Source organism: Anser cygnoides, chromosome 10 (assembly GCF_040182565.1).
Source record: "Anser cygnoides isolate HZ-2024a breed goose chromosome 10, Taihu_goose_T2T_genome, whole genome shotgun sequence".
Taxonomy (NCBI): domain Eukaryota; kingdom Metazoa; phylum Chordata; class Aves; order Anseriformes; family Anatidae; genus Anser; species Anser cygnoides.
The window spans coordinates 4068558-4094343 of record NC_089882.1 but is presented as its reverse complement, the minus strand read 5'-3'; the positions used below and the strand labels follow the sequence as shown (position 1 = coordinate 4094343).

The 25786-nt window shown below is 45.2% G+C and overlaps 1 protein-coding gene across 12 annotated transcripts in view; it reads left to right on the top strand.

Moving 5' to 3' along the window:
- Window positions 1-25786, top strand: part of ITPR1 (inositol 1,4,5-trisphosphate receptor type 1) — a 169987-nt gene that overhangs the window by 82240 nt on the left and 61961 nt on the right. For 5 of the 12 annotated variants that reach the window (XM_067003328.1, XM_067003326.1, XM_067003323.1 and 2 more), the window contains 8 exons: window positions 3393-3513; window positions 4148-4332; window positions 5587-5735; window positions 6710-6821; window positions 10302-10328; window positions 20481-20516; window positions 22215-22265; window positions 25591-25723. In XM_067003328.1, coding sequence (XP_066859429.1) covers window positions 3393-3513; window positions 4148-4332; window positions 5587-5735; window positions 6710-6821; window positions 10302-10328; window positions 20481-20516; window positions 22215-22265; window positions 25591-25723 — 814 coding nt within the window. The remainder of the gene's footprint in view (window positions 1-3392; window positions 3514-4147; window positions 4333-5586; window positions 5736-6709; window positions 6822-10301; window positions 10329-20480; window positions 20517-22214; window positions 22266-25590; window positions 25724-25786) is intronic. The other 7 variants (XM_067003333.1, XM_067003331.1, XM_067003324.1 and 4 more) reach the window with 3 other exon arrangements.

Here is a 25786-nt window from a genome sequence, read left to right as displayed (position 1 = left end):
TGCTGACAGTTATCTGAGTACAGCTGAAGGTGATGTGGGCAGGTGTAGGAGGGCAAACAATTTTGCTTTGGGCATGCCAGCTCTCTAGCAGTGGTAGAGCAGCTGCATGGCAGGAAGGAGTTCTCCAGAGCACCTTGAAGAACGAAAATAAAAATAAAACAACTTTGCTGGCAAGCCTTCCAGGTAGAGGGAGAGAGCGTTGCATTACAGAGGGTACAAAGACAGCATGTTTTTATAAAAGGATTCAAATTTCCTTTAAAAAATAAAACAACAAATAAACAAAATCCAAGGGTTCTTGTTCTATTAAGCTGAGTAACTTCTGATCTTGTACAAAAAATTGAGAAGTGTGGAGGAGAAGCTTGGAACATTTGTGAAGTGACAGAAGATAGAGATTTCCACAGCAGAACAGCAGTGTCAGGACATTGCCATAATATTTGTATTGCAGCACAATGATAACATCATTTTTTTTATTCATAAATAACTTCTTGGGAGGAGTGTGGGTGGAGTGGTCAGGTGCCTGGCTGTTCTGTCAGGTTTGGATATGGTAATTGCTGAAACTTGATGCAGCTTCATCATGCCAAAGGCAGTTGTTCAAAGTGCAGACTCCAGGTTTGTAATTGAATGCAACTGGCAGCAGGTTAGGAAGCATCTGGTTCCCAAAAGCAGCCATAAAGGGCACCTGGCAGTTTGCCGTGTCAGTCCCTCATCAAGGAACTTATGCTAACCCTTTGGGTCATGGTGTGCTGACTGGGTGACTGCAGTCCTCCAGGAAAATGCACATAAAACTGCTGCATGACTGTATCAGGTGATATTATTAGCATATCAGTATTAGCAGTGTGCTCGTTCTTTTCTCTCGCTGACACTGCCCTCCTTGAGGCAGGATGAGTACTCAGCCTGTGTCTGGGTGACCAGTTTCCAGCCTCACCCAACCAACTGCTTTATATTCAAGAGGCCTGCTTCTCCTAGCAGCTAGCCCTCCTTATTCAGGCAAGAAGATGGTTGCATCGAAAGCAACAGAGCAGCGTTTGAGATTGGCTCAAATACTCTTAAACTGCCAAACTGTGTGCTTTGCCTGCGAGAGCACAGAGGGCTGCAGCAGCTGTGTTTGGGCTGAGCAGCTTTATTAGGGTTGTGTCTTCACTTCTGCAAGTCTGAGCAGTCCAGCAGTTGATTTGCTCTTCATGTGACTTTCAAAATGTCAGCAACTACTGTGGTATCAGCTTCCACGATAGCTTGTCACAATTTCATCAGAAGAAAATGGGAAATTGAGATGAGTGGTTAGCCGTGTCCCCCAGGGCTCTGTCCTTCTGCTCTTCCCTCTGGACTGTGTACCTTGCTGTCATACTCTCAATTGTCATCTTTGAGTGTACAGCATTTGAATACACTTCCTTACCATCATATTTTAGCCCTTAACTTTATATGCCAACGGGTTTTCTTTAGTTTCTCATTCTCTCCTTCTGTCTAGCAAGATGAAATAATTCTTCTTCACCATCTCAGTTGATCGCTCTGTCTTTGTCTTACCCTACATTTTTTCTCTATATCTTTAAGTTAAAAGCTCCGTTTCTCTACTTTTTTCTGCCTGTCAAGACTCTTGCACATAACCAAGAACTCTCCTACCTGAGGAGTACAGCCCGTTGTACTGCCTGCTGGGTGTCCGTAACTCCTCCAGGTGGGATTTTGCACTCACATCTGAGATTCTGCAGGACTGCCTGCAGCTGCTTTTACCTGATCATGTGCCACTGTCTCCAGAAGTGAGTGACCTTTGCCATTCAACTGTGTTTTGCCTTTGGATTCAATCGCTCCCCATTCTTTCTGCTACACCTTGTCATCTTGTTTCTTCTCATGCGAGCCTCTTCTTGTCTCATGCTCTTTCATGTTATGGCTCGTTGGACTTACATTGTACCTCCCCTGAGTCAGGACCAGCCTTGCTTGTTCAGGGAACACCTTGTACATCTATCATAAAGTTCAAATAATATAAAATTAGGAGAACATAAATATGTCTTTTCAAAGAACAGCTGCCCCAAAATTTTCCTCTTTAAGAAGTACGGTTCAGCTTGTTTGCCTCCTAAGGGTGCTCCTGCCTGAGGCTTTCCTTCACAAATGTAGTCAGAGAGATGTGGGACATGGAATACATTTCTTATTTGATTTATGGACCTAGTTTAAGCAAATGAAACATCTTTGAAGCTTTTTAGACTGACATGTCTTTAAAAATGAACTGGAAGGACTATGTCAGTGGCTGAAGTCCAAAAGTGCAGGTATGTTCAGTGCCTTGGAGAATACTGCTGTCTGCCATGTTTTTGATGTTTGGCTTATTTCTAGAAAGGATAATGGGTGTTTGCCTCTTAGTAATTTTTGGTTCTTGAATTTTGATTCTCCTTTTGTACATTTCATAATGGTGTTATTAAATGAATTAATTTAATGGATTTAATTATCTAATAGATTTGGCTTTTTCCTCTAACTCCACTTTTTTCTTACAAACAGACATCAGTCTTGACCAGAATAAAGGAGGTATTTTTTCACTGGTGTTCCTCAGTCTTGTGGGCTTTGCACTGTGGTGTAGTTCACTTAGCTGATAGAAACGTGAAATAGCTAATAGGCACAGGGACACGAGTATTCCTTCCCAATCTAGGTTCATTTGAAATATTTAAAATACAGGTAAAATAAATGAATTATTCTACTAATTGCTGTACAAAAGCAAACAGGGAGTTCTGGTCAATGTAGTTGGAATGGTGTAAAGACAAAAGAACAGAGCTCATGTGTGTGCTGGAATAGCTGACCTATCTGTAGTGGGAGATCACCTTGCAAGTACAGGGCTAAAAACCCCGCCTGAATTTTGGCCAATCCATAGCAGCCATAGTATTTACCACTAACTACTACCTATATTCAAAATAACAAATGTGCAGCTGGTTTCTTCGGTAAATTAGGTACCAGCTAATATTTGAAATGAGTTTTCAACTCTGTTGCTGTGCTGGTGTTTGGCCAGGAGCGAAGTCCCATTTACCTGTGGACTATTGAGTCAGCTGCTGGTCAGCGCTAAGAGAAGAATCTCGATGCCACGTTTGCTGATAACTCTTGATTAAACAGATGAAGATTACTGCTTATTTCCTTTGCTTAGTCAGGCTTCAATTACTAAAGCTTTATGCTTTAGAAGCTGTCTATTTAATATTTCCCATCCAGCCCTCGTTCCCACCCTTTCCATTCAGTTGCTGATTGTGTGGTAGATACGCTGTCTACAGCATGAAGTTGTCTAACAAGTGGATGCAGACCAGTTAGAAGTGACTGGTGTGCAGAAAGTCAGGGCTGGACCTGGAAACTGGTGTTACCTCAAGTTGATGCTGATACATCTCAATGTGATGCAATGAGTTTGATTTTTCTCTAACCTTGTGTTCTAGACTCGCCAGCCTGTGTTCGTACAGTTGCTACAAGGTGTGTTCAGAGTGTACCATTGCAACTGGCTAATGCCAAGCCAGAAGGCATCGGTGGAAAGCTGCATTCGGGTGCTCTCAGATGTAGGTAAGAAATGCGTGTAATCAGATCTAAATATGCTGCAAATGTGGTCATCCAGTATTCGCTGCTTACATGGCATCCTTCCAAAAATAAAGTTCAGCTTGCTTCCTGCTGGGGCCGCTTGCAACTAATTCAGTGCCAAGGCATACTACAAAGCCAGGCTTATGCTGGTACATTGTCGTTATTGAGCAATGTTGTCACTGTAACCTGAAGTGCTTTCTTGGATTAACCTCAGAACTCTGCAATCCTGTTGATCTGTGACCAGGAAATGGTCCATCTGGAGTTTTGTATCACTCCTCCCACTAATTTGCTCCGCTTTTAGCAGCAAAGAGAGTAATTTGCACTGGATGTGAGGTCAAATCCTGTTGGATAGGTGCATGCTAACACACGTGAGATGTGTGTGACGTATTCCTGCTCATACAATTTGAAGACAGTAAACTGATCAGAGGTGTGAAAGCCTTTAAACATAATGCTACAGAGGGGTCTGACCCATTACACAGGGACTGAGCATTGTGTTGTTTAAAATGCATACGAGGTAGATTGTAGAAGGAATTGCAAGTAGAGCTTGTCTTGTTCTTGCATTGACTGTAATACATGGGTAAAGGAATCAATTCTTACTAAATTTTTTTGCTTGTTGCAGCAAAAAGCCGAGCAATTGCAATTCCTGTAGACTTGGACAGTCAGGTCAACAATCTCTTCCTGAAATCTCATAATATTGTACAGAAGACTGCAATGAACTGGCGAATGACTGCAAGGAATGCTGCCCGCAGAGATTCAGTGCTTGCTGCCTCCAGGGATTATCGAAACATAATTGAAAGATTACAGGTGACTACACAGCACCCCTTCCACCTTTGATAACCACTTGCGTATCTACACAAAAGGAGGAATTCACTAAGTAAAGACACTAAGTGGGAATTAGTCAAAAGCTTCATGGTGAACGTTAGCTGATGCTGAATGTAATACTGTGTGTAAAATCAAATGTAAGCCGTTGTATCAAGAAAGGTAATTGAATGTACATGGTACATGAACACAGAGGTTTTATTGTCCTAGGAAGTGACGATACTTGAAGTTACTGCTACTTGAGACATTCTTGTTTTACCATTAGTTTGAAATAAAGCATTATTTTTGCCAGACAGGACATTTTCACTGTCTCAGCCACACCCCTACAGTGCTTTGCTCCTTGTACACCAACCCTCTCGGTACAGCAAAAGGTGCCACAGGCCTGCCTGGAAGCCACTGCATGGCTTGAAATAAAGGGATGGTTGGCTCTTTGTGACACAGTTGCATCTGGAGTCATTTCCCTGAAATGGCTGTGTTCCCACGCTGTTTCTACTTAAAATAATATTTAAACATAATGCTTCATAGCATTATGAAATAGGGACTGAGGTATTCTAGCTATATTCTATGTTCAGATCAGAAGACAGTTCAATAAGGCCTTTTTTATACCAAATAAAATTCATCATCTTGAACTATTATTCTTTGACGATTTGTGCTCTGTTCTAACTAACTTTATGGAAACTTATTATATAATGTAAAAACACTGCCCAACCCGTGCTCACTGAAATAGTTTGTTCCTCTTTATCCATTCCTGTCTATTTATTCATTTCAATTTGATTAAACTTCCTCTCTGGCTTCATATGTATCTCAGTGTTCTCTGATTGCTGAAATATTTGGGATAAATGTGGTTTCATTTTAAGGTAGATACAGCTTTCTTGTAGGAACAGGAGAAGGGAAGAATTCTATTTTTGCATAATTTTAAGTGGTACTTCTTTTGTCAGTATGTGTAAACATAAATGTCCTGATGGTTATCACAAAGTTTAAATGCAGCTATAAATCCACATTTTTCTTTTATGTGAAAAAGATCATCTACAAGGTTGGGGAGTGTAGAGGAACTAAGTAACATGGGAGGGGGTTGCTAGAAGATAAGACTTCCACTTTAAAGAAGGCTACTAAATGATAAAACTTGGCCAAACTATCCAGGCAGGACAGTCCTATTTTTCTGCCCTTTGTGAAATTAATTTGTATATAACTTTCATGTGTTTAATGCTTGCTAAATCTCTCTATATGGTTATATTCTAGGACATCGTGTCAGCTTTAGAGGATCGTTTACGTCCTCTTGTCCAAGCGGAGTTATCAGTACTGGTAGATGTGCTTCACAGACCTGAACTGCTATTCCCAGAGAACACAGATGCAAGGAGGAAATGTGAAAGTGGAGGTTTCATTTGCAAGTAAGCTGTCTTCTGCCTTGAAGTCTGGCTTGTTGGGAGGGTTTTTTTTGTTCTGTTTTTGTTTTTTTTTTTTTGTTTTTTTTTCCCCCAATTTTCCCGTGCCCTAGGGAGTGATGTCTCCATGCTCAGCTTTATACAAAGCATGGTATTTCATGCTATGGTAAATACAATTTCTCATTTTGGTAGGGGGAAGCTCTTGGAGTGGGGGAAATTGATATGCTCTCATAGCTAATGCTTAAAAATCTCTATTTGCTGTAGGATACAAATGTAATGAACTCTAGTATAAATTAGTATAAAATTTTGAGCTGATCCCTGCCTTCAACCCTAATGATGTTTGCGAGGTACTTGTCCTTGTAGCACTTGATACTGGGGAACTATGTCAAAATCAATTGTTATCACATGCATCACCTACCTTGTGCCCAAATCTGGAGTGAAGGGAAAGGAAAGATTACAGGGTCATTTCGAGGGCAATTCAGAGCAGAATCCCGGCTCTCAGATCACCTCCCGAAGAGGTGGATTGTGCACAGATCTTAGGGAAGCTAGGTAACTGAGTAAGTAACAAAGGCCGGGCAGAGTGGATTTCTAATTGCACAATCACGGACTCTCAGTATGTTTTTAACAAAGTAGCGTGTGGAACGGTTTTCTTCTTAGTGTTTGTTCTGGAGGATCATCAAGTCTTAAATTACATTGCTCCTTCCTCCGATTCCTTTCTGCTTGTAGGCAGATGGGTTTTATCTAGCTATCCTCCTGCCAGGGACTTTGCAAGTTTCCTTCACAGCTTCACCAAAGCCCAGAGTCCTAGTAGCTTGTTAAATGTTGCTCTTGAGAGAATATTCCCAAGGTGGTTGTATAATGGTATGACAGAACTATGTTTTAATAAAAACCTGTTTGCAGCTTAAACTAATTAAGAGAGCCACATATCCCATTTTTAGAATATTAGTACTAAAATGAACTGATTGATTGCTTATTTTCAGATTAATAAAGCATACTAAACAGCTGCTGGAGGAGAATGAGGAGAAACTGTGTATTAAAGTATTACAGACGCTCAGGGAAATGATGACCAAAGATAGAGGCTATGGAGAAAAGGTAATGTAATTTACAGTTCATCATTCTGTGTTAAGCACTGTATTTATTATTCGGTAAAGGAAAATATTATTCTGGCTCTTTCAAGCTGTTTTGTATGTGTAAGCATTTCTGTGGATCAGGAACAAAAAATTTTTAGTCAACAACTTCAAATATAATTTGAAAGGTAAGCTTGCTTCTGTTGCTTTTGTACTTTAGATTTGCAAGTTTAACTCAATTCTTGTGGTTGCTGCCACTGTGAAAAAAATAAAAATTGGTTAGATTTTTACGAAGGATATAACCTCCTTATCTGTTTGCTGGGTCTAGGTGACTCTTCATCAGGTCACATAACCTTGCAATAAGAGGATATTTTGTGGTTTAATTTTAATTTGTGTACATCTGAGTCATCATCTTGTGAGTTATAGATGGAAACTGTCTGTACAGCCACCCATGTATTTTTCTTTCCCTTTCCCACATACAACTCCTTTGTCAGGTGAGAGGAATGTCATTCTGTAGGTACAAGCCTATTCTCTATTTGAGTCAGAAGTGTGTGTCTACACCAGTATGTTTGGGCATCTAGGCATTCCTACAGCCATTCCCAAAATCCCAATCTAAAGCATCTCCTGCATTTTTAAAGCTATTTAGGTTATGAACATGCCATGCAAGAGGCATACAGTATGTCCTCCCAGTGAAGGTGCTCATGAACAGTTCAGAATTGGCAGCTGGGTCCAGGGGGGGAGGCAGTGGCGTGGAAGGATGTGTGCTGCAGCTGGGAGCCTGTGCCTGAAGCAGATGGTGTCTCGTGTCCCATTCTCACTTGCTGTAGGGCTTGAAGTTGTTGCACAGTGCAAGATTCACAGCCCCAAAAGGCAAAAGCTATAGAGCTCAGACAGCTTTGTAGTAGTGACTGTTTCTAGCTGTAGCTACAGCTGCAGCCACCACGGAGGGAGAAGCTGTGAAGGCAGAGGAAGCTGTAGCACCACGAGGGTGAATGCCCAGCTGGGATGTCACAGCCAGCCTCTGCTTTGGCTGGCTTAGCTGGAAACGAGACTGTAGGAGCAGCGAGTAGCTCTCCGTTGCCAGTTCAGCAGGAGGCAAGCACTCGCACGCCAGAGCGCAGGGACCTGGAGGAGCTGGCAGGAGGGAGAGCAAATGGAGCACGGAGGCTGCCTGTGGGTGCGCGTGTGGGCTGCTGCCCGAGCACACCCAGCTGAGCACGCAGCGCTGCCATGAGTGAGCGGGAGACTCCTAGGAAAATGCCCACGGGGCAGGGATGGCCTGGGCTGTGCTCCCTGACGTGTCAGGGACTGCTCTTCCCACCTGCTGCTACCACCTCTCGGCTGCCCGAGATCCAGCCTGCCTCCTGCTGCTTTGCTCTAGACTGCTGCTGTACCGAGGGGTTTTCCTCACTTTGCATAGCAGTAGTTTCCAATAAACTGACTTCGGGAGAATGCCCTAATCAACTGTAAGAAAGAAGCATATGTACGTGGGAAGAGCCAGGGGATCAGGATTGATTGTTAGGAAAGGGCAGCAAGTGCAGCTTCCAGCTTGTTTTCAACGTGTTGTCCTTCTCTGTAAAGTGGCAGCATCCTGTTCTGAGTCACAGCCCTCTCCCTGCAAAGCCCTGAGGCAGTCCTCAGCCCCTTGGATGCAGCTGGAAGCCTTCAGCCCCATGTCCCTTTATTAAGACATCTGCAATATGGCACAAGTCAGATCTGTTAGGGGACAAGCCAGAGCCAGCAGCAGTTAGGCTGCTCCAGCAAGAGGGAGGTGTGCTGGATGAGCCCTTTCAGCAAGTGCTGAGTGCTGATGCCTTCTCCTGCCCAAAGTGGTGGGATGTAAAAGATTAAACATAATCATATGTTCGGTTTCACATTTTGTTAGTAAATTTATCGGTGTAGATTCTCCCGTTAAAAACAGCCAAGAGAGGCCCTCTAAGGTCAGCTTAGCTAAAGTGAGTGGTGGCTGATCTTATACATGAACAGAACCCAGATTCGAGCCTTAAGTTTTTAATGTGATAGAACAGTTCATTTTTCTAAATGGAAATTCATTTACGGGAGTTCCTTATTTTTTTTGCGAGCTTGAGTAAAGCAGTATTTCTAGAAGACTGAGCTAGTAGATCATTCAGACTATGGAGAATCCTACAAGAATCTCAGTCTTCAAAGTAGAAAATGTATTAATTTCTGAAACAGCAGATAGTTACATAATGTGAGATAAGAATACGCTTGCTTGTGAAGTAGATTTCTGAATATGAAAAAGCAACTGATTGCTTACAGATAGACTGCTAGTAGTAGTAGGACAGCTTCTACTGTCTGGCTGTGAGAAGTGCAGTCATATTTATTCTCCCTTGTGACTCATATAACTGTATTTAGTCACCACTTAAAAGGCAATACCTTTGCTTTTAAAATCATCCAGAAGTGTAAAAAGAAAGAAAGAAAATCGTACCCACTAGATGTAAATACAGGAGTCCCTGCATAACGTAAAGGTGGCAAAGCTCATTCCTGTGACCAGGATATCGACCATCCAGGCCGTGCTGCCGTAGGTGAGATGTTCCCAGAACTGACAGCAGTCACTTCAAAGCAGTGTTCAGCAACAGAGTGCAAGGAAAGTTTTGGCATGGCATGTGATTTTCCTGTAATGCTGCGTGGTGCTCGCTGGAACAATCTGATTTATAAAAAGATCGTACTCCTCCTCTCACACTTAATCTTCCAGCACAAATAGTAAAAATACCACACCCTCTGGCCCGTGCGCTTGTCCCTTTTGTAGGTGGGAAGCGTAATGAGAATGCAGTGTTGTCTGATCCCATTAGCTAAGGCCTTCATTAAACAGCTGGGATTCCTTTGCAGCATGCAAAAAACGTGGTGAGAACACAGATGTACAGAAGCCTGTGGGAAGGCTTGAAGTTTTACATATTGCTAAAGACTCCTAGTCTTGGCATGCGCTCAGGCTCTCGGCGATGGGTAGCATACTGTGGTATATTTAATATGCTGGAAACTTTACTACATTGACAGTGTAGACTAGACCCAAGTTTTTTACTTTGCTGAAACATGTCATTCATGCACATCTTTCTGCTGTCTGTCAGATGATTAGCCTAAAATACAGCTCTTGTGTTTAAAATTCCACTTCTGTTCCCAAACTGGAAATCCAGCTTCTGGACTCTCACTGCTGCTCGCAGCTCACGCTAGCGATGACTCTTAGGCCCAAGGGTGACGCCGCTGGATCTCGGTCAGCAGCCTGCGGGGTTTGTCACTTGGCGCAGGAACAAAGCCAGGCGCATCCTGTCTCCGGAGCTCCCTGGCGCGGCGCTCCCAGCGCTGTCAGGGCCCTAACGCGCCGCATCCCAGCCGCTTGCAAACGTTGCTGGTGCTGACTGTAAAATATGCACAGTGTTGGGTTACAGTATTAAAGTGTTAAATGATTTATAAGATCCTAACGTGAAATTTATCTGTAATTTCTCTTACTAATGCTCGCTTTCAATTCTTCCCCTTCTTTCTTTTCCAGCAGATTACCATTGAATTGGATAATGCTGAGGTCTTAATTTTATTTATCTTCTACGGTGTTGTTTCTATGGTGTTTGTTTTATGAGTAGCCCTGTGATTTGTCCTGTTGTCTCTTCAGCACGGAGCTTTCTGATTTGTATGCCTGTGTCAGTGAATTAGTTGAGTTTTCAGTCTGCCGTGTGTCTACGCTGGGAATAGTTACCCTAACTAATTCCATATGTCATTACTTAGAATATTAGTCCAAATGTAGTTACAGTTTCTGGCAGTCTGCAATCATCTGGTACCATAATAGTTCTCATAAAGTTTAGGACCAGATCTGAGTGCTTTCGGAATACGAACTGCCGTAAGCACCATTAAAATGTCAGTGTTTAGCACTCCGCTGTGATACCCCTGTCATCCGCGAACAGGTCCTTTCAGCTATTTGGAAAACCAAATACTGACTTTTTAATGGCATTCCTATAGAAGTTGGAAGAACCTGTCAGAAGCCAGCTGGAGAGGAGCCTGCGTGAGCTGTCTCTGCTCGCTGCCTGGTGAGAGCCATTACTCACTTCCCAGGGCACGGCGCGCTGGGTGCCCGTGAGCGCTGTGCCCTGGTGTACAGCCTGCCTCGCTTTCCTTACCGAAAAAGGTGACAGGAATGCTATTCCCCAGAATAACGAGCTGGCTTTCCTGTTGCTTCTTAGTCAGGTTTGGTACATAAAGCCACGTAAAACGTTAGGACATGTTGTGAAAGCGGTGTGGTGTAACTCTATGAAAATTACTGGTCTGGGTGAAAAGCTTCCTGCCGTGAAAAGCGCGCCTTCAGTTGGCAGTGCAACAGCCCGGTCCGTGTCTGTGCTACGTGTAGTCGTTCTACAAGCAGAAAAGCTGTATTTGAATGAGAGCTTTCAGTGTAACTGAACTGAAGCTTTCTAAGGACTTGTAAAAGTGGCGTGTTTTGTTCGGGCACCGGTGTGCGGGCTGGGGTGAGCGAGCTGGGCTGGCTGAGCTGCAGCAACTTCCTCCTGCAGCTCCAGAATGTGAGTGTGGGTGCTAAATTTGAGATGCGTTTTGCATAAATGTATAATGCTGAGAAAGTGATTGACTGGCACCTTATTCTACTGAAATACCAGGAAAAAAAGAAGTATTTTCCCTGTTGTGGTTTGTTTCCTGTGTTCTCTCCCAAGCCAGCCTTTTATATGGAACAAAATTCAACCACTTACAATGCTGCTCCTCTTTGTTTGGTAGAATAGATAATGATATATGCTCCAAGTTGCTTTCTGTAGAACGTGTACATTTTGATGCCGATCAGCTGAATTTATCAGTATAAACTTCACACATAGAACAAAATAATATTTGAAGTCTAACCGATTTGTTACAAAAATAGACCAAAAAGCATACACATCCCCCGGCACTGGATTGAAGGCTTTTCTCCTGTTAAGTGAGGCTTTTGAGGGAAGGAAGGAACTGAGTTCCTCATGAGAACAAACTGGGTTTGTGACTTCTTTGTGGTGCTTTTACCCCAGCAGTGTTGGGACGCTCAGGCCCCTGCCTTGCCGCTCCCTGAGCCAGCCCGGTCCCCTCGCGCAGAAGGCCCAGCCCGGCGCTGTGACACCTTTCCGGAGAGAAACTTCACGAGTCTCCCATCGCTGCTTTCAGTTTCAATGAACAACTCAATCAGCTGTGGAGATTTTCTGCTCATAGTGTGCAGAGCAAACAGGGGCAGGCTGGCTGTGGAGAGCAGAGGCCCGGCCATGTCCTGCATGCCCCCATTTCGCATGGGGCGTCTGCCTGCGGGCCTGCCCGTGTGAGACACCTCATGTGTCTCCAGGTCTCATCCAAATTTAGGATTACATAGCTGCAGAGGTGCCCTGTCTCCTCTACATACATTTTTAAACTGATTTTTGCAGCCCCCAGACTCCACCCCCCCCCCTTTACCTGGGGAGCACATAGCATCGATGTGCCCTGGTTTTGAACAAAAGCCCTGTAGCGCCTCAGCATCGCAGTCAGGTGCTAGACCCCTCCGACTGCACGGTGCTTCGGCTTCCAAGAATAGCATACATAATTTCATCTTGGAGAAACTTCAGACAGAACGTTGAATTGTTTAATTGCAAATTAAGTCATAATGTGAAACTCTTTCCCATTTAGTTTCTGGCTGTAATGCACTGTCTTTGCCTGCAATAAATCAGCCAGAGTGTGTGGAGCAATTTAGGATTTCATCTGGAGGCTGCAAAGGAGGAACTTTATTGCTCCTCAGTGGAGCAGCTGCACGGAGGGAGCAGGTGTGTTTATAACTATCGGAAATGAGCCCTGCTGCTTATAGGAAGGAATTCAGACAGGGCCTAGAACCACTGACAATTTTCAAAGGAAATCCTGGTGTTCCCTTTTTTTTTTTTTTAGCTTGTCACCCCTGGCAACAGTAAACATTTAGGGCAAAGAATACAGAAATCTCTAGCGTTAGTAAAAAGTTATTAAATTCCCTCCCCGTCAAACTCTGCACAACTTAATTTTTCTGATCAGCTGAAATGCTCCTTATACCTTCGGGGTAAAACTTGAATAAAGTAGCTGTTTTATGGTGTAGTTGCATGATTTCAGAGTGCGTGATTGTGATCGTAGATAGAGCTACACATCTGATACTCGTTTACTGAGAGGTGATTTCAGTACGTGGCGAGCCCCAGTTGCAGCGATATCCATGATGATGAAAATGACGGAAGGCTCATGCATTTGTTGCTGAGAGTTAGGATAGATAAAAAGAAAATTGGAGCTACAAGTCCCCCTTATCAGTTTTGAGAGTGCAGAAAGGGAGTGCCCTTTTAGCTGGGTGAATAATGCTGGAATTCACCTTGGCAGTAGGAAATCCCCTGCAGAACAGGAAGGACTGTAAAGGGCCGCGGGGCGACATACCTCTGTGACAGCCGGCTGAGCGTGCGGGTGTCTGGAGTGTCTGCAGTGCTGAATGTTGTGGAAATGAAGGGAGCAAGGAGCGCGTTTTGATCCCGTTGCCCGTACTCTGCCTACTCCCTGTGCTTTCTATTGAGGGATTTATCCTGAATTTGCTTTTGGTGTCACTCCTGAAAAGGAGGGAGAGGAGGGAACTGGAGTTTTCCGAGAAGTGGTATAGTGTTGTTTGTTTTTAACAGCTCCTAATATAGGCTGAGGACCATGATCTGTTCTGGCAGAAATATCCCAGTAGGATTTTTAAGGCTTTGTAGATGTTTTTCAAGCTCTGCAGCATCCTGTATTGTGGCAGAATTCATGTTGAACGCTTCTTTTGGGACAGAAATTATGATGCATTAAAAACGAAAGTCACCCTTGCAGCATTTCCAAAGCATTCTGGTTCCTGTAAAGTTCTGAGAGTTCACAGACCTTCAGCACAGGGTCTGCATAAGACTGGTATTAAAACAGAGAGCAGAAGAGGTATCTTGAAAGATTGAGGGAAAGCATGATTAGTTTTAATTAAAACAAATGAACAAAAACCAACAAAGCCCAGTGTTGCTTTGGGGTTTTGTCATGACCTTAGGGCGTGCTTGGTACAGAGCTTGTCCTTTGGCTTGCTGCAGAGCTGCTGATGGTATCGGGCTGATGTTTGGGGCTGCAGAGCTCAGCAGAGGGGTCGTAGCGTTGGCTCTGGGCAGGTGTCTCAGGTAGTGAAGAACTCCCCAAGGCAGGATGCTGGCATGTTCTCTGTGAAAGCCCTGGGGCTGACTCTTTAATTTACTCCTCACCGGGCTTGCACTGGTGTGACTTTGTTCTTGGTGGAGTAGTTGGCAATGCTGCTCTTTCAGAGAGGAGGTCCAGGACCAGGTCCAGGTCCAGGACCAAGCTAAATTTTTTCAAGAGTCACCAAGTGTGAATCTTTACACAACAGCGATTACTGACCCCTAGTTGTAATTGGACACAACAGCTTAATTGACTTTTAATTTAATCCCCAATCCACTCAAATGTCCAAACATGATGCAAAAGCAGATTTTGCAGCTTTTCAGAAGCCACGTCGGGATGGTGAGCTCCACCTCGGGTTCCCTGTGATCCCGGAGGACAGCAGCACATTTCCCTCTGCATCGGGCATTTGTTTGCAAGGCCGCTCTCCTCCGCCCAGACAGGTGTCTGAGGACAGCGCGGCCCAGTTTCCGCATGTCTCGGGCACCAAAACACATGCGTCCGAGAGAAACATTAATATTTTTATGGACTGAAAAGAAGTGTGAGCGCTGACCTGCAGGTGGCATGCTCAGGATGCTGAATGGGGCTGGGAGATGTCCTACTTTTTTCTTTTTTTTCCCCTCCCCTCCCAGCCACATTGCAGCGAACTGCTCCATTGGGCACCTGCCAACATTCAGGCAGCAGTTACATAAGAACTGCTTTTTTTCCTGGAATTTAGGCCCGCTGCTGATGTGTGACCTTCAGCGGCGATTGCCAATAAACGTGGTGGAGCTGTTTACAGTTACCTCGGCCCGCGGCTGCCAGCAGCCGAGCCTCTGCCGGTGCCGCAGTGTGCGCGCCGCTGCCTCTCGTGATAAGGCCGTTCTGGTGGGGTCCCTGCGTGGCTCGGAGGGGCTGACCGCGGGCGAGGGGTGAGGGCAGGCAGCTCCGTCACGCTGCCGTCCATCTGCAGAGCCGCCGCAGCTCCGTGCCGGAGCCGTCCTGCCCCGAGCGCCGTGGCTGTCCCTGGCCGGCCCCTGACTGCAGAGAGCCAGCAAGAGCCTGAAGGACCAAACCCAGCAGAACGCCTGGAACACCCTGAGTTTCCATTGTCGTTACGTGGTACTGAGGATGTGCAGGATTTGAACTAAAAAAAAACAAAACAACAAAAACAAAAACACAGAATCAAGTAAAACCCCACTCACATACATTTTTTTTGAATTCTGTAATGGTATTTCATGCGGCTGATGAAACAGTAACCAGCAAAATACACCTGCAAAAACCCACTCAATATAGGTTGCTTTTTTTGTTGTTGTTTTTTGGTTTTTGTTTTTTTACCTCTTCACTTTTGTCTTGAGGTTTCAAGTAGGTGAAAAAGGGAACTGAGAATTCGGGTTCAAAGGGGATTGACTGAAGAAGTAACCTTTACTATGCTGTTTATCAATGATAAACTATAAAGCTGTAGTGGCTGAGCAAGGTGCAAAATATAGGCTACTTTGTGGATCTTTTGATTGGAATTGGAAAATTTCTTAACCTCCTGAGTGCTGGAGAGAGGCAGTTTTAAATTTTCTTTGCAGAGAGAGCTCATACGACAGTCATCTCTCTTGTGTATTTTACACTTAGACAGTGCTTCACTTGTTATGTCTCAAGTAGAGGAAATGCAGGCTCTAATAAATTTTTGTGGGCTGCCTTATATTTTTTTCCTTCAGAAATCCTGCGATCTTTGGACTGTTTTTATTGCACAAACTGGAACTAGAATTGGTAAGCTCTTTGGAAAAGGAGACTGGAACTTTTTTTAAGTTATTTGTAATAATAACAACAAAAATTTGCACCCTTTTTCTAGTTAATTAAAAGTACTAATGTGGGATGTGTAGAGAAGGTAGTCCTTTATCTATTCAGTTACTGTGTGAGACCTGCAAGATCGAGGGTTTAAAGAGAAGCAAGTGGGATTTCATTGCCAGTGAAGGTCAGCGGCATATCAGAGACTGAGGTCTCTAGCTCTAGGAAAGCCCCCGCCCAAGTAAAACACGCTGCTTCGACTGAAAACTCTGGAAAATTAAAGGAAGTCCCGCAGGCAGATCTCGGTGACCTTTCAGTCCAGGCGCTGACGGCCCTTACGCCAAATTTCCCACCTCATCGTCTGGCAGCTCACAAAGGCTCTGCAAATTCCCTGAGATAAGGGGGGGGGGGGGGAAAGAAAGCGAGCGCTGCTCCTGCTGGGGACAGCCACGTCCTCGCGCTGGGTGCAGGGTGCGGGCGCTGCGCTACCATGCGGCTGCGGCAGGGCCGGGGCAGAGCCGGGGGCTGCCCGTGCCCCTGGAAAGCCCCCACAGCTCCTGCAAGGGGAGCCCGTGCCCTGACGGCGAGCTGCTGCACGGCTTGCACCGCCTCATAATCGAGGCAGGGTAAAACCCTCCGGCACCTGCTAAAAATACGCTGCACAGCAAAGCCGGCATGGGTCGTTACAGCAGAAAGCTGCCATGTGGGATGTTCGGCAAACAGGTTCGGTGCTCTTGGGTCCCAGTTACTCCCCCCTGTCCTGAAACTTACCCGTGGCAAGTCAAGTACGTGTTTGACAGACACACCCACAGCTCATCTGCGGAGGCTAGAGCTTTGCCACCCAACCCTTTTCTTGGTTCTGCGAGGTAACAGCGTTGGCCCCGTGAAGGAGGCTTTGCAAGTAACCTGTGTGGAGGTACCCGCAGCTACTGAACACTTGCAGAGACCGGCAACGTAACTCGTTCTGCCTGGTGTCGTCAGCCAGAAGAGGTGGCAGGATGGCAACATTTCACTTCTGCTTTGTGTGTTTAAAGTAAGAGCTGTACTAAATGTATTCTGCAGAGAGAAGAAGAGAGAAATTCAGAAAAGGGAGGAACACAGTGGAAAGGGGCTGCTAGGAGGGTGCCTAAAAGACCCGTCCCAGCTGGGTCTCCAGCTGATACCGCAACAGTTAAGGCAGAAAAACCAGGGGCACTGGTTTGAGCATGTGACATCTGAGATCCTTACCGTAGTTCTTTACATCTGGATACACAACCTAGCTATCAGCAGCCCAACATGACTTTGGCTAGCTGACTCTGTTTTTGTTTTTCCCCTCTTTCCTCCTCTATGCCAGATCTCTCTGCTCGCCACCCCGATAATGAGCTGCCATATGCGGGGAGTTGGGTCAGTTCCTGCATTCACAGCTTTCGGGACCAGAAGGCACCATTCAGCAATTTAACCCGACTTCCTGAGCAACGCAGGGCCTCTCGCAATTACTTCTGCGCCACGCCAAATAAACGCAGCTTGCCTAAGCTCCTTCGCGTTGATGTTCGCCGTGGTGCTGAGCGCCTCCCCGGCTGGGTGCTGCTCACTCCTCACTGCATTGCCCTCGCTTGGCACCTCCCTGTCTGGTGGGAGGGCGGGCTGGGAAATGACCCAGAGGAGATGTGAGGTGCTTTGGAAAGTGGCATCGGCCTGGGCAAGTTCAACAGCCTGGGGTTTGCCACCTGTCAAATCCTCAGACTTAGAGAGGGCTGGAAATGGAGGAGGTTTCTGCTTTTAGTGTGCAGTTTTATCCATTTTTTGGTCAAAATTTCAAAGCTCCGTGAGGTTGAAGAAAAAAGGATCACTTTTTTTTTAAAGTGTTTTTATGTGTGTGCTCACACACATGCAGCTTTTTCTGATAAGGTTCTTTTCCACCCATTTTTAACTTTACAATAAGAGATGTTTTCAGTCCTGTATTGCTGAAGTCGTTACTTGGAGGAGACCCCATCTATGTGAACTGGAACCTCCGTCTGTCTTTCAAAGGCATTTCAGCCCTTTTCAGCACTTCTGTTCTAGATGTTTACTACATAGTTGAGTTTAAAAAAAATAATGAGAAAAGCAGTCCTGAGGGTTCCAACCTAAATGAAAGTCTCTCTGCATTTCCTCAAACCATTTTCACTTTTTTTATCCCCAATGCTAGGTGTCTGAATTTTCCATGAGAGGCAGGATTAGGCAACTTTCATCTTGATTTTTTTTATATTTTTAATGCAAATGAAAATAAAACTTTTATACCTTCTTCAAAACCAGATAGAAAAGACAAAAACCTCTTCCATATGTCATTAGGTTGAGATGAAATGAGTTCAGGCTTGAGCTGTCGCTTGCTGTGGTGGTTTTTGAGGTGGACACCTCCAGTGTTGAGTCAGATGAAGACCATTCTGGGAAACACGCACAGCCTGTGTTGGGGAAATGGATGTTAGAGGCATTACAGTCACCGACAGGTCAACGAAATTGTAGTTCTCCTGTTATGGCTAATGATGAGTGGTTTATTTGCCAGCCTTGTGGGAATGGAAACTTAAAAGGAAGAGGGTTTTTGTACAGCAAATTGAAAGGAGCTTTTGCTACCGCTAGTGAAAAGGAAAAACACCGTACTCCTCTCTGACCCTGCCGCCCATTACGTTTCAGTTTAAAAGCCGGCTGCTTTGTGCATGCCACTCACCTGGCCTCTCCTAGTGAAGTGTCTTCCTGGTCCGTGAGCTTACCGCCCTGTTGCCCCTTCCCCCCAGGACTCTCACTTTTCGTCTGGGTGCAGAACTGAGGTATACGGAAGCGCAAGAAATTTAGCAAAATTACCGTTTCAATCTTCTCTCCCTATTCAATCCTTCTTGTGAAGCATAAGCTAATATTGTGCTTTTGCAGTACAAAGGACGGTGCAAAGACTAGCACAGTAGCTATAACTGAATAATTCTTTCCTGTTTTAACCCATTTTGATGTGAAGAATACCAATTTCAGTATTTGGAGTTTATATTCTTACTGAAAGATCGCTGAAAGCTATGGTAATTTGGAGTGATCCACCGGAGCCTTGCCAAGGCCAGTGGTTTCTGCTTGCAGATGAGTTTGTGAGGCTGGTTCTAACATGCTGATCTATTTATACATGCTGTCTGTGCTAAAGTGGGAAGGCACAGGAGTTTGCAAACTGGAATGCTTACTTTTCCCTTCTTCAATTTAAGTTGGAAAGATCAAACTAATTCAGCGCTGATTCTTCTTCTCTGCTGGTTTTCAGCCCCAAAATGTACATGCAGGTTTGATTAATTTGGGGTCATGATGTAAGCCAAGTCCAGCCCATCGTCTCGCTGCAGTCATATCCACTTGACCTCCCAGCTTCAGTCTTTCCTTCTTTGGAAGGAAGGTGCCCAATTTCTCTTATAGAGATTACACACAATTTATGCACTGTTGTTGATGAACTTAAATGAAAGAGGTATTTTTTGCTTTTCTCTGAAGCGAGTTGTCCTGGCAGTGTCAGAACAATGTGCCCAGACTCCCTAATGACTCGATATGGCTTTCCCAGTATCCAGCCTACAAGCAGCCAAGGGTGTACTCAGCGCGGCGCGATGTGCAGGAACTGTGTGTTCCTCTGCATAAATGAGGGTCTTCCTGTTAACTTTTGATCCTCTGGCTTAAATACTCTGTGCTTCAGTTTAGCCAAGAAAGAAATGGTTTGCATGCTTGTGAAGTTTCCAAGAGAGGTGACAATGCAAGGAAATGGCGTACCAAAGGCCGCGTGAATTAGCCAGGAGGAAAGTCCATTAGGAGGAGGATGGAGAACGGTTCTTCCTGGCCAAGGAGCCCCTGCCCACGGAGCACCACAAGGGAAGGGCTCGCTCCTCTGGCTCCTTCCTGCGAAGTAAGATCTCTCCATATTTAGCTTCTCGGATCCCAACAGCCTTCCTCTCTCCGCTGTGCGTTTCCCAGGCTACAGCGGATATTGGGTTAAACCACCACGGTCGCTCTCCCAGCCTATGCTTGATTTTTCTGTCTAGTTCGTGTGCCCTCTAGGCAGACACGGGCAATCAGCTGCAGACTTAATTTGGTATTGCTGTATCGTCAGAGTCTTATTTCTTAGTGTATGTTCCTGAGAAGTTAAATCAATTTACCCGCGATTAAGTAGGCACTTTGATTTGAATGCTTAGGTCTCTGTTGTATGTCTAAGTCCTACTTGATAAAAGTTGCTTGTCTTTATCTGTTTCAATGTGATGATCAGCATTTTAAATTTGAAAAACTGTCACCGTTAAGCTTATTTCATTGTTCATGTTTGGTACTGTATTACATATCTCTTATCTCAGGAAAAATGTTTATAGCTGGGAATCCATAGGAACCATTTTTAATTAGTGTTTGAAGTCTTTTTGTGACATGCAGCATTTGCTTCTTCCTCCTCCCCGCTGGGGGTGTGTGTGCTATGTTCACTGTGTGCAAGTCGCAGATGCCGTGTACGTGGTCTGAACGAGCTGCCCAAAAGTGCATTATTTCTGGGTGGCAGGCCTGTGTGCACCTGCAACTAAAGCTTTTAGCTTGTGCCTTTGTGCTCATGCAAAGTAGTTTGGGATGTTCAAAGGATACCTGCTAAATTTTCAAAATGTAGCTCTTTTAGGAGCATGGTGGGTGGCTGGGAGGGTGTAAATGGTAATTATGCCCTAATTCATTTGTGATGATTCAGCTGAAGTCGAGTGGTTTGCTAGTTCCCTTCCCCTAAGTGTTGACCACTAGATTTCTGTTGGGATGAAAGTATCTTGAAGAATGACTAATTTTTCTGCATTTTACTTTCAACTAGCTGCCGCAACCTCCAGAAACGGAAAGCTCGGTAGAGGTGTGTCACTCACCTATATTTGTACAACAGCAAATATTGGTGTTCTGAAGTAGTCCTGGTGGAGTGTCTTGTTGGTAGAAAAAACAGCTGTGAAATGTGTGTCTGAGTGGTATAGACAGTGAAAAATGAGCAGATTGGTTGAAGTGCTTGAGTCTGATGCAGCCATCAGCAAGACAGACTGAAAATACACAGAATCACGTAAACCAGTCCCAAATATTTTGTTCCTGCAAAGTAAGGGACCCAAAGGACAAGTGGTTTAACGTATCCAAGGTAGTACAAGCCTTCCAGCCATTTGTCTTGGGCTTTTAGTGCAGGCACTCCTTGAGAAGTCTCCTCCCAAATCTCCCTTCAGCAAAATAAGACTTCATTTCTATGGTTCCCTGTAAAGAGTTTTGGTTTCCCCTTATCTTACATATTTAAAGCCTTTAAGGAAATAGAGGTGAAAAAAGAAGTTAGTGGAATTTTCATAATTCCAGAGCAGCTGGGTGTCCCATTTGAAACTGTTAATTGTCACTTCACACCAAGAAGGTTCCTAGCTCTTCAGTGAATTGGATATGTAGGAGCATTTCATTTATGAGACACGCCAGCATCAGGTGGCCTAAGGCAGATTTGGAAAAAAAAAAAAAAAAAAAAAAGAACGTGAGAACTTATGAAATCTCAAATTCTTTTGGAATTAATGGGATACCTGGAGGTGGCATCGATAGATTTCACATCTGGGTGCTCTATCAGTGCAAATTTCAGTGAAACAACAATGAAGTCTTAATCTAGGAGGACGTTGATTCTCTGACGTATTTAAGTGTGAAGTTTTTATGTGTGTTTTGAAATAACAAAGAAAAATGAAGTTTGTGATGCTTTAAATCTTTGTACTTGTAATTTTTGTGGAATAGTACTTAAATAGAAGCCGAAACTCTCAGTGGTCATAGAATGACTTTGAGATGTCTGGAAGATGGCTCCTGGTTTAAGATGGGTCCCTGTATAGAGTGGTTTCAGAATATTTCCACATTTTCAGAATGCTTTAAAGCAACAAGAACTTGAAGTACTTTAGGTTTCCAAAGTGGAAGTTCAAGTCTGTACGAAGTTCCTGAAAATTTGCTTCCTTTACATACCTAATATCTAAAATATGAGAGACTTGATTTGGAAATAGGCATGTGCCAAGGGACTTCTTTCAATAAATCAGTGAAATCTCTACTGAAGTCCACGGCATTGGAATGAAAACCCTGTGGGTTTTGTCAGAGGCCCTCCACAATCTCAAAAGAGCTTCCTTGACCACAATCAGACATGTTAAAGTGCCTACACTTCCACCAGAAGTGTGTGCGTGTAGTGGGAAGGGGGCGTTTGTATGTGTACGTGTGTGTATATGTGTATATGTATGCATGGGCATAATGCATGGTTTGAGTTCTTGAACTGTCGTGTGGTACCTGTAAAATTAGGTAGACTGTGTGTTTTCTTCAAGTCCCTGAGAATGTGTTGGCATATGTGCATGCCATGGTGGTCTGCTGGCGAGTGTCAGAGCAGACTGGTGAAGTACTGTGGGAGCTAATTAAGGGCTGATGTTTTATTTAGTTAGCTTGTCGGTTGGTCTTCCTCATCTCCCCGTTGCTTTCAGCTGTGACTTCCCTTAATATTTTCCATGAGCGCAAAGATGTTAGTGTCTCTTTAGTGTTGTTCTCCTTTAAAATGAAATTTCTGCGTGCACAGCAGGAGCTTGATCAAAGTCTACCGCAGAGGCAACTGGAGGATCATAGAAGGGTATGTACAGCAGTCAAGCACATTCAGAACTAATTCTCTACCTTTTCCTTTTAAACGGTGGAGTTTAAGTCATGTAAGACACTTCTGTGGTTAACTGCTTGCCAGTCTGTTAGAAAATCCAAAACTAGCAGCCGTGCTTACAAAACAGGGTATGGGGGCACTTTCTGTTGTGTTCAGTGGAAGGGGCAAGTGCTTGGCTGCTCAGGATTAAACCTCAGATCCTGCTCTAGTCTGTTCACACTTCTTAAAGCACTCCCTTTGGTGATGATCGCAAAATTACAGTGAGATTATTCAGTGCCTGTGGAGTTTGCTTGCTTTGGCCCTACCTGCCCCCTTCATAAACAATCAAGCTGCCAAATCAACATTGTTAGCACATTTCTTAATTTATTCTGCTCTTGTAGCTCAGAACAGAAAAGTAGCGACTCCTAACTGCTTCACTCTTAAATTTTATTAAAGATTCCCCATTTTAAAGGTCGTAACAGGTTTTTGATAACACCTGAACTGTATATTGCATCTGTTTTACCGATATGTTTAATACCATTTGTATGTAGCTTACTGTTAGTTGCTGATGAATGCAGATGAAACTGAATGCTAGTAGGTAGCATATTTGATTTTTCTCGCTGCCGCCAAACATCTGATATTTGTTTGCATATTGTACGCATCAAAGTGGTGTATAACAGTAACAGGATGGTTAAGGAACTGTTCTGAAGCCAAGCAGCACAGCTGAATTAATTATAACATTTCTTAACATTTTTCTCCTTTATTTTGATCACATTTTCATACACTTATTAGCTAACACAGTGTTTTTGAATAATTTTGTAGTAAATGGTGAAGTTTTTATTCCCAGTTAGAATTTTAAATGATACCGAATGTGGGAACGGATTGCCAAACCTCTGAAACCGTGGATCAGCATGCTTTCAGACTAAAACCAGCAAATGCTTGATAACGTGTTCCCACTTGTATTTTCTGCTTGCTTGTCCTGCTTTGGGTATACCACAGGCACAGACAGCAGAGGTGCAGCAGGTCTGTCCGAGGAGCAGGAGCTCCGCTCAGGTCTGCCCACTCACGGGAACCATTTTGAGCGTGGAATAGAAGTTACCTTCTGCTCTGCAGTGGGCTAGGAGGAAAGCCTAGGGACAATCCCGTGAGCTTGAGTTACCCTTCTGGACTTGGGATGAGGTGGAGCTTACCAAGCAGCAGTTCTTGTAGTCAGATGCGCGTTTTGATCTTTGTAGTAAGTAGTAAAAAATCCTGCTTTTAAATGCCAGTTGCTGTGACAACTGCTAGTCAGCTTAACAGAAGAGAAAAAGGTAACGGGAGAGCTCCGCTGTGACTTGGTTTTGGCATGGGGCTCTGTAAGTATCAAGTTTCCTCTCTAATCAGTACACATGTAGAAGAAAGATGTAGTTAAGGTGTCGGGGGTTTTTTCTGCCTGTCTTGGCCTTGTTCTGTCATGTATCTTTCCTTACCTGCCAGACTGAGAGCAGAAAGAGTGGGTAAGGCACTACAGCGTGTACTAAACGCTATCTTGTCGTTGTCAGTCAAAGTAGTTCCTCCGGGATGAGTTTTCTGGGGCCCTGGAATTAGTCTCTTGCCTCTGCCACACGTTCACAGTTTGGCCCAAGCAGTGACAGCAAGTGGATGTCCCTTGGAAAAGGACTGGTTTTCTTCTACTTTTGTTTCCAGAAGAACTTGCCTTTTTTTTCTTCCTTCTGACTTTTGGAAGCAGCTGGTTGGAAAGCTCTCTTAGTGCTTATCTTCATCTCGTCTCCCTGTCATTTCCCCGTCCCCATCTGATTCTGTAAAACGCAGCTCCCGCGCTGCAGCCCTCGCCCTGCCGGGCGGTGGGACGCCTGCTGGCTGCCGGGGCACGAGCTGCGGCCGCGGGTGGGCTTCCCCAGCTCGGGAGGGATTTGGTCGAGGATTGTTAGTTTCTGACAGGTTTTTTGTCTTTCCAGCGCACGGGGGTGTAAGGCTTTACCTAAGCTATGTTCTGTGAGCGCTGGCTTCATCTCAAAAGCAGTCTGGCTGCGGCAGGGCTGGGCTCTGGCTGAGGCAGCTAGCGCACACAAGCGTTGCTCCATTTACTTACGTGTGTTTTAAAGGCCCCTTGTGAAAGTTTAAGGAAGAAGGCTTTGCTTTTTTGACAGCTAATATTGAGCCCTGTAGTTGATGACATTTTGAATTCACAGCCAGACTGCTAATCTGGTTTGAAATACAGCTGAAAGTAAGCATCAAGCACGTTTTGTCTGAAATCATTGTTGCCTAGTTCAAATTTTTTGGAGTCCTCAGGAAATAAATCCTGCGTCCCCTCTCCGACAGCGGCTCAGGGTGGCACTGCTGCAGTCACAGCACACCCCCAGTAGCGGAGCAGCAGCTCACAGTTAAAACAATTACCTGTCTCTCTTAATGCACAAAGGCCTTGTAAAAATCTGTTAGCCCAGCCGCAGTGTTTCTGCATCTGCCTACCGCTGGCGCTACAGCCGGCTTTTCTACCCCTCTCTAAATTACCGGGGATTCTTGTGAAGACTTCAGCGAGCACAGCGCAGGGTCCGCAGGTTAACGTTCAACCTGGGAGCTGCTTGGATCTCCTCCGACTTCTGCTGACGGCAGCAGCGCGTGCTTCGCGCGGCCGTGCCGGGTGTCCCCGGGCCGCGCGGGGCTGGGACGCTGGGGTTATCCGAGGACCGCTGCCCCGCGGTGCCCGCGGGCTCATGTGCTCGGGTGCTGACTGCCGGCGTGACGGGGAACAAAGAGCCGGGGCGCGGCGGGGAGCGCTCGGGTCCCCGCTGGGTGGCTGGCGGCGGTGCCGTGCTCCGCTGGCTGGTGGCGGGGAGGGAGAGGGGAGCGCCGTGCCGTAGCGCTCCGGTGGGCGGCAAGAGAGGCTAGGTCTGAGGAGGTGGGGTTGCTTGCTCAGATAACCGGTTCTAATGGCAGTATTTCTCTGGTCCTCCTCTTTATTTCATCTCGGTGCTGTACAGATTTTTTTTTTTTTTTACACTTAAGACAGGCAATAGTCCTCAATTTGAAAAGGAAAACAAAACACGCTGAAAATAAAATCTGGCTAGAAAGCATTAGGAAAGTCTGGACTGTAGCTGTTTCTGGTGCTGGGAACCCTTAATCTTATTTGAGCCCTGTGCAACCTCCCAGCCTGCCTGTGAACCCCAGGGGATGCCCAGCAGATCTTTCCAAATCTCCGGGGTCTCGGGTCCCCCACCTCGCTGCGAGTAGGCTCATGGTAACAGCACTCCTCCCGTACCGCGTGTTGCTGGCGTATTTCTTCCCGAAGCTCGAATCATGACTTGGTTATCCTCTTTGAATCAAGGGTGAGGCCCTCAGGCAAGTCTTGGTCAACCGTTACTACGGCAACGTGCGGCCTGCGGGACGGCGGGAGAGCCTCACCAGCTTCGGCAATGGCCCCCTCTCAGCTGGCGGCGCCAGCAAGGCCGGGGCAGGAGGTAGGACACGGCGCGTCTGTCTGTCCGTCCGCGCGGCCCGTCGGTGTCTTGCACGTCCAAGTC